This window comes from Gigantopelta aegis, chromosome 8 (genome assembly GCF_016097555.1).
Source record: "Gigantopelta aegis isolate Gae_Host chromosome 8, Gae_host_genome, whole genome shotgun sequence".
NCBI lineage: Eukaryota > Metazoa > Mollusca > Gastropoda > Neomphalida > Peltospiridae > Gigantopelta > Gigantopelta aegis.
Genome location: NC_054706.1, coordinates 40,738,464 through 40,750,827, shown reverse-complemented (window position 1 = coordinate 40,750,827; position 12,364 = coordinate 40,738,464). Strand labels below are relative to the sequence as shown.

General features: G+C 41.2%; 1 protein-coding gene across 1 annotated transcript in view; it reads left to right on the top strand.

The window, feature by feature from the left end:
• The window catches only part of LOC121378708 (glutamine-rich protein 2-like), a 101,460-nt gene extending 89,401 nt beyond the window's left edge, over positions 1-12,059 (top strand). The window contains exons 16-18 of the mRNA XM_041506992.1: positions 9,215-9,256; positions 9,619-9,718; positions 10,167-12,059. Of these exons, the coding sequence (XP_041362926.1) occupies positions 9,215-9,256; positions 9,619-9,718; positions 10,167-10,406 (382 nt within the window). The 3' untranslated portion in view covers positions 10,407-12,059. The remainder of the gene's footprint in view (positions 1-9,214; positions 9,257-9,618; positions 9,719-10,166) is intronic.
• The last annotated feature ends 305 nt before the right edge of the window (positions 12,060-12,364 follow it).

Genomic DNA, 12,364 nt, shown 5'->3' with positions numbered 1-12,364 from the left:
ACCATCGGTCTTCAGGCTGGTGGGTACTAGGTTCGGATCCCAGTCGAGGAATGAGATTTTTAATCCAGATACCGACTCCAAACCCTGAGTGAGTGCTCCGCATGGAAAATATTCTTTGTGATCGTACTTAATTTCTGTACACATGTAACCCCTACTGACGTCAAACATCAGTGGTTCCAATTCTAGCCACATGTAAAGCGCCACTATTATGGGAAGGATCTACATGGGAATATAATTAAGTAGAACAAACGCAAAACAATTTATTGCAATTTATTAACTTGTATTTACACAAACAAGAAAATCAGTTCATTTTCATTTTTGGATTATCAAAGCTAAATACAGTTTTGGTTTTGGCAGCTCTTATTTATTCTTTAACACTCGGATATTATGTTCAATTAAAAATAATAATAATAATCACAAAAAGAGAGAAAGAAAGAAAAAAAGAAAGAACGAGAGAAAGAAATTACAATACTTACGATAAAATTTAATAACAAAACAAGTGACTGAATAATTTGATTTATAAAACAACAATAACTGGGGCCGAAACGACTAGGGTTACGGGGCCAAAATGTCTGGGGCCGAATGTGTAGCAGGGCCGAAACGTCTCGAAAGCATTAGATACATATTATTCGAATCCGGGTCGTTTCGCCCTAAAACCATTTTGAACTTTGTGTTGTTTTGCCCTTAGTCCTATTCACCCAGGATTGGTTCGCCCCAAATCTCATTCGTACCCGAGTCGTTTAACCTCAGCTGGGTATGTAGTATATTTAATAAGAAACCACAGCACATCAGTAGTATGCAGTGTGACTGTTCATAAATTAATTATTAATGTGAATACATTGTCTGTATATTATCTAAGGCCTGTACGTATTTCATGTATATGGCTTGAGTAAATGATACTGGAAATAAACAAAATTATAATATTATTTTTATCTGTAAATATAAACACGCAATGTGTGACGTCTAAAAATCAATGGATATAGGGCAAATCAATGAATAAATGTACTTTATTAACAAAATACAAATTATTGTGAATCGAAACATGGGTCGAAACGACTCGGTTAGAGGTACGAATCAGCCTGTTCAAAACGACTCGGGTGAACTAGTAATAAGGGCGAAACGACCTGTTACCATATTATTTTGTTAACTGCAATGTGTTATATAACAAAATATCAGAGTGAAAGGATTTATTAGAAATTACTCCTGTGATGCAGAAGCCCTTGCCGAAGTGATGATAGCTTAGTACCTCGCCCCTGGTTTCATTGAAAACAGGTCTGGTAGACGTGTTCAGAGTAAAGCTTCCCGCCGAGGCCAATTGTTTGATTGGTATCACGGTTCATCGAAAAGGCACCGTGACACTAGCTGTACTTGAAAGACTTTTACTGATAGTTGCTGGCTGAACACACAACATGACAGGTATGGCAAAGAAAGGATTGCTTGGCTAGTGTCGCGATTCTCCGATCCATCTATAACTCGTTCTGTCTAAATTACTATAGTCCAAAGGTTGTAATAACCAACTGTGCAAGCGCGGCAATTGTTGGTCCTTTTCGGTGGTTTTCCATTTGAGGGAAATATAGCTAATAACACAGACGGGACCGATAATTTAGTTTGAGCGAAGCCGTATAGTAAAAAAACCTCAGGACTTCGTTTTTGGTTCGAGCGTTGCGGTGTGATCGACTCTTCCGAGGTCGGGCCAACGAGATTCTACTGTATATATATATATATATATATATATATATATATATATATATATATACCATAGTCTTATTCAATTTACCGTACTAGCACAACAACAATGCTATACGACCCTGAGTTATAACCTCCACTGCAGAATTATCTCCCCTTGCCAGATGTATAACCTACACCCACGCATGGGTAGACCGTATATCCTCGTTTTTGATTCTGCAGTCCTCCATTGCAGTCGTGTTCGAGTTCTGTAGTAACATTTTTGTCAAATTGTTAAATTGTTTATTAATTTGTAATTTTGTTTTACTCTGTCATACAAGGTCTTTTGGGTGATTTACACAGGGGGTTAATGTCTGACTCTGCTTCCTCAGGCTCCAACCGGTTGGTTGTGTGTGCTGATTGGGGTTGTCTTAAACGACTGCCCCAGTTTGATCAGCATTTGTTATGTCGTTCTTGTTGTTTTGAACGCCAGTGTCATATCTGTGTAAATTGGTCCCCCTCCACGTGGAGGAAGGCTAAGAAGCTGTCAAAAGACGCCGAGCGTAAGAGGATGATTAGACGTGAACGGGACGGCGGAGCACAGTGGCAACCTCCGGGGTTGTGCTCCATACCGATTTGCCGTTGGTCAGCAAGTCGGTGTCCAGTTCAAAGAGCTCGAGGACAAGTGGTAGGCGCAAGGGCGCCTCCTCGCCTACTAGTAAACCTGAAGCGCTGCTTGGCACAGAGAGGGCGCTGTTGCTCCCTGCTTCAGCTGAAGCAGGGAGCAACAGCTCCGTTCTACCTGGGGATTCGCTTTTGCCTCCATTGGTGGAGGCAGCGCCTGTTACGGTTGTAACGGGGGCGTCAGTCGGAGGGAGTGCAGTTGTGGCAGGAACGACTGTCTCTCTCAGTTCCGACTCCCATCTTGCTGATGGGGGCAGGGTTATCGGTCCTTCTGTGGAGGGGTCGATTAGCTCTAGAATGAAGTCCGCTTCACGACGCCATTTGTCTCACCAGATTTCTGATGCAGGGTTGGTCGTGGCGTCCGAGGGCGCCGTTTCGGCCAACGCGTCTTTCGGTGATCGAGCCACTTGGCAAAATCGCGAAGTCTCACAACGTTGTCTCGGTCACGGAGCCGGGTGGCGTTGTTTTGGGTGCGATGCCAGTGGGCGTCCCTTCTGTTGTTGGGGCGCCTGTACAGCGTCATCAACTTTTAGATCGTTCGCATGTGGCTACGTCAACTGGGTTGGCTAATCCACGCGTGGTACGTTGGGTTCAGTGTAGGATTCGTACGTGTACGAATTTCCTGACGGTCCGGTTCAACCGACACCACCAGTCCCGTTGTCTGCTTTGGCAGGGATCAGGGAAACTGCAGCTTTTTTGGGTGCGCCTGTGTCTACACCGATGGTCAATCCGGACCTGTCAGATCGGGGTAGAGGTTCCAGGCGTTATCCCTCGACTGCGTGGGCAGAACCTTTCGTTCAGGGTCCGATGGTTTCAGGTCGCCCTCAGGGGCAGACTCGGGGGGACTATGTTTCTCTTTTTGAGAATTTCATGGCCTGGCTAGGGGAATCGCCTCCACCAGTCCCTCCACCGCCGGGGTTTCCAGCGAGACCGGGGTTGGACCAGTTTGCAAATTCGGCCGGTCCGCATCGTCCTGCCCATGCAGTTTCGTTTCTGTTATGGTCAGCGCATTGGCGCGTCGTTTGAAAAAACTTCTTCTTCGGAAGAGGATTTTCCCTCCGAATCAGTGTGGTTCGGGGGAAGGGTTGGCACCAGGTTTGGTGCTTGACGAGATTCCCAATTTGGCCGATGGTACACCAGACGGCGATTATGATTACCAGGTGGTTCTTGGTTTTGTACGAGAACAGGTCCGACTGGTGTGCGCGGATGCATTTCTGTTGGAGGAGGCTGTTCAGTCTTACAAGGGTGTTTCATTTGGAAACCAGCCTTTAGCGACGGACGCTCCGCGGCAGGATTTCGGCTTGTCGTTAGCGCATGAATCTCTTGCGGATATTGATGCTTTGATTGCGGGTAGCGATCGTATTTGTCCACGTCTTCGTATAAGACATTGGGAGCTTCCTTCCTTTCACATCCAGCGGTCGTTTCCGCTAGGGTGAATGCAGACTGCCACCCATCTCCTAATGTCAGGGTGCCACTCACGGATTTAGAGACTTTGGGAAGGTTATCTAAACTTCTTTTTCAAGTCAGTAACCATTTAGGTACGTTCCTATTTGGATTAGATAAAGCAATCACGGGTCTTCCGCCGATGGCTAAGGGTTGTTTGTTGGCGGCTTCTAAAGCCTCTCATGTCGCTCAGCTTCCTGGGCGTGTTTTTGCCAACAGTCTACTTCTGCGTCGGGATCACTACCTGGCAGGACTGAGAGCGACGGGTGTGATTAAAACCTACTTTCGTAGTCGCTCAGTAAGGGAAACCTTACTTTTTGGGACCAATTTTAACTTGGTCATGGACCAAGAAGCGGCGAAATTCGTCCCTGCTGCTCCGTCCCGAACTGCTCGTAAGCACCAGGCGGTGTCTACTTTTAAGCCCCCACCTGTTAACAAATCGACTTTTCTTGACAGTTATCAGATCCCTGTGGTGTCTGATTCGGGCGTGCAATCTGGTAATGCCCGTGGTTCATCAAAACAGGGACATTTTCGTGGGAAGCCGACACGTTTTCGTGTTTCCGCTCGGGGCAAGGTGCCCAGGGGTGGGAAGGGGCCGGGATGAGGGTGCGTGGACAATCCACATCTGCTTACGGAGGTTCCGTTAGCAGATCTTCCTGTGGGGGGCAGATTGCGCCATTTTGTTCAAATTTGGTGCGAACTGCCAGATCTGGACCCATGGGTTTTGTCGGTTGTCCGCAACGGATACAGAATTCCGTTTTTATCACCCCCTCCACTGACATCCTCCCCCCGGTTACCTGCAGTACCGCCTGTCGACAAACGAGTACTGGTGGAGAAGATGGTTGTCGAGTTTCTCGACAAGAAAGCCATCCAGGAGGTGGATTTGGGCACTCCGGGATTTTATTCCCATCCCAGAAGAAGAATGGCGAGTGGCGACCAATTCTAAACCTGAAGCCGCTGAATTCTTACGTCGTTATTCCATCTATGAAGATGGAGACGGTTCAGTCTGTTTGTGCTTTGCTTCAGGTGGGGGAATGGGCGGCGTCATACCTGCATGTTCCAATCCATCGGGATTTTTGGAATTACTTGCGGTTCCTCTATGGCGGCAGAGCTTACGAGTTTCAAGTTCTACCGTTCGGATTGGCCACAAGCCCTCACGTCTTTACTCGGGTAGTAAAGGCAGTGGTGGGGCATGTACATCTGTTGGGTATACGGATGCACAATTACCTGGACGATTGGTTAATTCCGGCGGCGTCACAGACGGCATGTCTCGTGGGCGTGGAGTTCGTGATCGACATGATTATCAGATTGGGGTTTATTCCCAATTGGGTCAAGTCGGAATTAGTGCCAACGCAGGTTTTCACTTATCTCGGGGTGGTTTTCAACCTTGTGGAGGCGTCCGTTCTTCCGACGGATTTGCGACTTCACAATTTCATGACGGCGCAACGTCTTCTGGTGGAGCAAAGTGCATCGGTGTGCACACTCCATGTGTTGATAGGCCATCTCGAATCGCTGGTGGCACTGAATGTGCGGTTCAGACAGTTGAAGAGACCGCTTCAATGGCATTTGTCCCGAGTGTGGGATGATCTCAGCTGGGATTTGGTGATACCACTGGGGCCTTGGTTCATTCTTCCGATCCAAGAGTGTCTAGTGGACAAGTGTATGTCCCAGGCCGTTCCTTTACACCCACTTTCTCCAGAGTTGGTCCTGTTTACCGATGCTTCCCTCGAGGGGTTCGGTGCACACCTTTTGGATCAACAATTGTCAGGGATGTGGACTCCTTCAGAGAGGAGTCGTCACATCAACCTGTTGGAGATGGAAGCAGTGCGTCGCGCTTGTCTCCATTTCAGGACTGCAGGGTTCATACGCGCCTGGAAAACCCTTGAAAACAAACTAATGTATTCCAGTGCTTGAATACCCTTGAAAATCATCTTGCGGTCTGGAAAACCCTTGAAAATGATAATTTGATGTCAAATAAAATATTTACTTTATTTAACATGTAATTAAAAAAATTTGTTTCATTTCCGTGGCACAATCAAATGCCAATCGTCCGGCCAATCGATGTTTACCGGCTCAGTTGACGTGTGAATGTTTGTTGTTGTTTTTTATCTCGCGATGCGAGAATCACGCGGCCACGAGATCCAAGCGACAGCGTCGCCATATTGGAAAAGAAAATTTGTCACTTTTTGCCGCTGTTTATTTAGCAAGTTCAGGGTGCGTGTCAAGTTAATGAATCTATTGTAAACCCACAAAGATGGTTGGCACTTGCGTGTTTAACGACCTGTGGAAACTCGGTAAGGTCCTGGAATTTTGGTAAAGTTGACCTGGAAAGTGCTTGAAAAACCCTTGAATTTTGACTTCCTTTGAGTGTATGAACCCTGGGACTGTTATTCGACATCGTCGAATTTTGTTGAGGCCGGACAACACGTCGGTTGTTGCATACCTCAGTCGGTGCGGAGGCACCAAATCCCTGTCATGGAGATTCTGGAATGGTGCAACAATTGGGGAGTGGTGTTATCGGCCAAACACATTCCTTCGTCAGTGAACGTCTTGGCGGACGCTTTGAGTCGTCGTTCCCTGGTTCAGACGGAGTGGATGTTGCACCGGACTGTGACTTATCGAGTTCTTCAGTTGTGGGGGAGTCCTCAACTCGATACGTTTGCCACTCACCTGAACAGTCAGTTGCCAGTGTTTGTATCGCCGGTACCAGACCCACTGGCACTGGAGTACGATGCGTTGAGCATGGACTGGACGGGACTGGATTTGTACGCCATTCCCCCTCCGGTTCTGCTTGGCAAGGTTCTGGCAAAGATCAGACAGCAACCTTGTCGTGTCACGCTCGTAGCCCCGAGTTGGGCAGCTCAAGCCTGGTTTCCTCTGCTCCTGTCACTTTTAGTGCAGGAACCGGTGCGGTTGCCGTTGATACCCGATCTGCTCACTCAGAGACTGCGTCGGACAGAGTGGCATCTGAAGCCGGAGGTTTTCCGACTTCACGCATGGCGGTTGTCGGGGTTTCCCTCCGAAACCGAGGCTTTTCTAAATGGGTTGCTGAGCTCGTCTCCTCTTCGAAGCGCCAGTCTATTCCGTGATATGGCTGTTGGTCCAGACAGAACTCGGCGGATTCAATCAGTCATTGCAGGGCAGCAAGTCATTTTGGTGCGCAGGGCCACGAGTAGGGGGCGACCTTTATTTCGACCGGTCACTAGCGGCAGTCTTTCTGGGCAATAGTTCTCCACCTCCTGTTTGGAGAGTGGGGGGTGGATGGTTGACTATCTGGGGCAGTCGAGTGTCTTTTACCATTACTTGATGTGCAGGTTTCCTCACCTTGTTAACTTGGTTTACTTTTAATTGGGGTTGTAGTTCTTCAATTTAAAAGTCACTTTGACATTTTTACCTCGTATGATGTGGGTTGCTTTTTCATTGTATCATTACTTGAGACGAACACTACTGGTTGAATGGGTAAGTCGTCCTTGTTTTCTTACCTCCTTCATTTAATGTTAAATTCTCGTGCTTTAACGGTGTTTTATCACGTCTGTTATAGCATTGTTGTTGTGCTAGTACGGTAAGTTGAATAAGACTATTTGAAAATTTGTTTCTAATTTTCATTATTATTCATACTTACCTAGTACTAGCACAACAACCGTTACCTCCCACCTGCCCCGAGGGAGGTCTTTTTTGATTCAGTAATTCTGGACTTTGAATCGATAACGAGGATATATGGTCTACCCATGCGTGGGTGTAGGTTATACATCCGGCAAGGGGAGATAATTCTGCAGTGGAGGTTATAACTCAGGGTCGTATAGCATTGTTATTGTGTTAGTACTAGGTAAGTATGAATAATAATGAAAATTAGAAGAAAAAAATTCTAAGTTATTATCAAATTTATGTCCTGAGTAAAATAATTATAGCAAATGACAAGTGAAAATTATTTCACGAGCATTAGCGAGTGACAAGTGAAAATTACTTCACGAGCGACATAAATTTGATAATAACTGGTACCGAGTTTGTTATTCTGTTTAATACTCCAGCTATTTGGGTTCTTTTTTTAGCCTTTATTTTCGATATACGTCGGTTACACGTCCATGTATATAGAAACGACGTAAACTACTTTACTGTACTGGGTATTGCTTTAACTTTGTATTTTATTCACGGTTCACAAATAATTTTCAAAACCCAAAGTTCTATATATTCTGTAAAAAAAAAAAAAGTCTATTATGAATTGCATTAAGCTACCATTTAATTACAAGTTTAACATTGAAACCAGAAAGACGTAAATGCAAACACTTTATACTGTGTGATACACTGTGTGTGCTTTGCCAAATCGTGATGACATCATATTTAGTACCGACAAGGTGATTGGTTTGTTGGTGTCAAATCGTCCAATAGTAGTGTACGTTAAACCAATGCATTTTTATTTTCCCCGTTATGAGTGCCTGCTGGGTTAATATATATATATATATATAGTGAAATTATTTTCACTCGGAACATAAATTTGATAATAACTAAACTGGTACCGAGTTTGTTTTATTTATTACCTCAGCTATTTTTTCTGTAAAAGCCTTTATTTTCGATGCATATGCATGAAGGCCAACCTGTATAGAAACGATGTAAACCACTTTACGCACTGTTCTGAGAAATGCTCTAACTTTGTATTTTAATCATGTTCATAGATAATTTTCAAAAACAAAGTTCTCTTTGTTCTGCTACAAAATCTGTAAGGAATTGCATTAAAATGACATTTTGTTATAAATTTAACACCAAAAACAGAAAGCCGTAAACGCAAACTTTTTAAATTACATGACGTCATTTTGTGTGTTTGCCAAATCGTGATGACGTCATATTTAGTACAGACAAGATCATTGGTTTGTAAGCGTCAAATTGTCCAATAGTATTATAGTATTGTTCGTTAGACCAATGCAGAATATGTCTCACTGAGAAAATATGGAACATATTTTCCCTGTTATGAGTGACCGGTGGGGTAATATATATATATATATATATATATATATATATATATGCACAAAATGAACAAAGCAGAAGCTCATGACCCTAAGTTTTGTCCATATAAAAAAGGTATACAGATAATGGAGGGGGGAGGGGGCGGGGAAGTAATCACATTTGATGGCCTGCCATCTGAAAGTGTACAATGCAGATGATAGTCGATACAAGTAGTTCTTGAAATAACACCAGCTACAAACTGAAATTAAAAGTTTAAAAAGTGAGATTGCTAAATGTATTTGACCAATTATTTGTTTTCTCAATGATCAAGTCATGTGTAGCTATTTGTGGATATACATTGTAAGTGTGTGACTTGGAAAAAATGTTATGTGCAGAATTGTCTAATGTTATATTACAAGATATGTAGCTATATAGTTTGGTATTTAATCTGTTACAGCTAATGTTTAATTAATTAATGTTTTAGTGCTATCTACAGAGAAGAAGCTGATGCAGGGCCACCCGAGAAGTAAGATGCTTAGACATGTCTCTCTTGGACTATGTTAAGACAAGTGAAAACTTACAAATGTTGAAAAATATGACAGTTACTGAGTTACTCAAGTTATTTTCTACCTATTAAAAAAGGACTAAGTGTAATTTCTGTCATTATTCAGTTATCTGAAATGTTTGTCAGTCAGTGTCAACATTTATTTTTGTCTACAAAATATTTAATATTCGAAATATATATTAACATTTGAATAACATTTTACCATTCATTACATTTTGAAATTGTGTTCTTTGTTTTGTGCTACTAAATCCAGAAAGAAATATAAAGCTATTAGTGTTCATGCCATCTATATTGTGTCACATATTTGTAAAACTGTCTTGCAGGGGTGAAGTGAATGTACAGGGTGTAGATGGTCACATTTATAAAGGCCGCATGGAACGAATGTCACTTGAGGCCAAACTGCGTGGCAGTGGTATATCACAGGTTTGTGTAGAAATTATCTATGTTTATAGTGTTTGGCAACAAAACTTGGAAATAATTAAACTTCACAATTTTAACAAATAAATCATTGTTCACATTAATAAACATTCATGAAGTCCTTAGTGCATGTAATATTGGTTTAGAAAAGATATACATTTGTATTAAGTAATATTCAACAATTTATTTTAGCACCTCTGTAATTTATGTAAAGCAGTTCTGTGTTTATGCTGGTAATGGAAATTATAATATAGTAAATAAGAAGAATAATGGCCAGTAGTGCTAAGGATTGTTAAGAATATTTGAAGTTTGGTTATAATATAGTAAACATGAAGAATAATGGCCATTGGAGGTGAAGATTGGTAAGAATAATGAAATTAGGTTCAGTATGTAACCCGTTTTTAGATGTTGTAAGATGTATAAGTAAACATTGGGTCACTTTGATCTTGTGCAGCATCCCAAGTCGCCCTCCACCCACCAGCAGTCTGGGCGCATAGTGCGTCCGATGTCGGCCAGGAGCTTCCCGTTGTCCCCCCACCTCGTGCAGAGTCCTCGGCCACAGTCTGCCCTGCCAGGCTCATCACGAGAATCCATCGACTCGCCACGCGTTGCAGATCACACAGTCAGACTGGTTCCCGATGAGGCAGATGTTATAGACGTCGATGTGCCTATGACTGAAAGTGTCGCAGATTAAACACGAAGTCATCCTGTGAATGTGAATTATCACGCATAATATTAGTTAGGGGCTTTAAAGGTTGTTTGTAGTCATGGTAACTAGGGTTTAACTTATTTGTCATATCACCAGATAGTGAACTTAATATATGCGTGAATTGACTGTAACTTTATTGACTTTTTCTCGTTGTAAATTCATCTACTTCCATCTGCCAATCAGTATTCTCAGTCAAATAAGTAAAAATATAAATAGTTTTTCTTACAAAAATATGAAATTGAATGCCATTTTAAAGCTTTTATATTGTAGTTTGTTTGACTAAGGATAGTGTTTACCTGGCTACATGTGCATTTGTAGCTTAACTTTTCCCCTACCCCTTTTAAATAGAACTGTTTGTAGTACAATTGCCAAAAATTAGAACTCGGTGGCCTTTTCTAAAATTGTTTGTATAAAATATATTACAGTTGTTTTTAAAAACCTTAAAATGCTGACGTTTCATTTAATAACTTTAAACTTCCTCTAAATGGTTTGTACTTAAAACCATGTGGGGCATGATCATCTTGATATTTTGTTCTAACAATTTTTTATAAATCCACTAACATGAGAAATAATTATTCAGGTACTCCACCTCCCCATCTCCATGCCATTTCATTTGATTGTGTATAAATAGTGGAAGTCAGCTTTAAAATATGTACACATTGTAACTAATTCCTTCTCATTCTTGCAATGATATTATTCAGTCTTGATTAGTCTTTGTATTTTAGTACTGGGATTTGAGATCAAGTTCAGAATTGAGGAATGGAAAGTCAAAAGCTGATTGGTCCCATTTCAAGGAAGTATGCTTTCATGACTTTGTTTTTATTGATTTTTGACAGAACACTTTATTTAAAATGATGTTAAAAGTATGTTTTAAAATACATGTAAATACAAGAACATGCATAAATATACAAACATAAAATATTTAACATCAAGTCATTAGATCATATAAGCAGATTTCCAAAATATATCAGAGGTCATGAGAATACTATGTAATAAAATACATTGTAGTAATATTGCAATTCCCTCAGAACTATAGAACTAAAATAGTAATTATTTCATTGTTCTCACATTATTATACAACTTGGTCCTATGCTACAAAGAGTTAAAATAAAGTCACCAAAGAATGCAACATATGATATTGCTTCATTAAGATTCCATCTACAAATAATTGCCTCCAATTTTATCATACTATGAGTATTAAATTTACTGTTGTCACTATAATTGTGAATGCAGTGGAGAAGTCATAATATAATAAATGACAAAGATGTTTACATGTAAGAGGCAGATATTACGTTCACCATCCCACAATGGTTTACATTACAAATTGAAATAGTTTTAACATAAACTGCTAACTTTAATAGTTTATAATCCCATTGTTGTCTTCTCAACAGAATTGTTGAGTTTGTACAGTGTACATGTATGCGTGTATTTAATGAGAATGTTGATGTACAGTAATAATAACTGGACTGTTTTGTATCGACTGCTGACAATACACTTCAGCATTGTTTCATGTAGTCATATCTTACATATATTGTATGTAAAATGTTTACTATAAGTTGTATGGAAGGAACATTTAATCTAAAATTTTGCAATAGTTTGTGATAGTTTGCAATGGAATAAATGTTTTTGTTTGTTAAACTACAATAGATTATTAAGGTTTGTTCAAGCTGCTTTCATATGTGTAAATCAGTGGAGCTTGTTTAACCACCTTGACAATAATTACTAGAAGAAATCTGTTGATAACCAGACTTGTCTTCTGGCTGGAGAAAATGAAGACAATTTGAGATATTTAAAAAATGTGAATATGCATATCACGTTATAATTTAAATGAAAGTCCATATGCAAGATTTTGTGACTTTACTATGCTTACAGTGGTTAACCCATCCCAAAGATTGTGTCAAATGAGATGTAGCTCAAAACATGCTCACTCATATATCAATGGT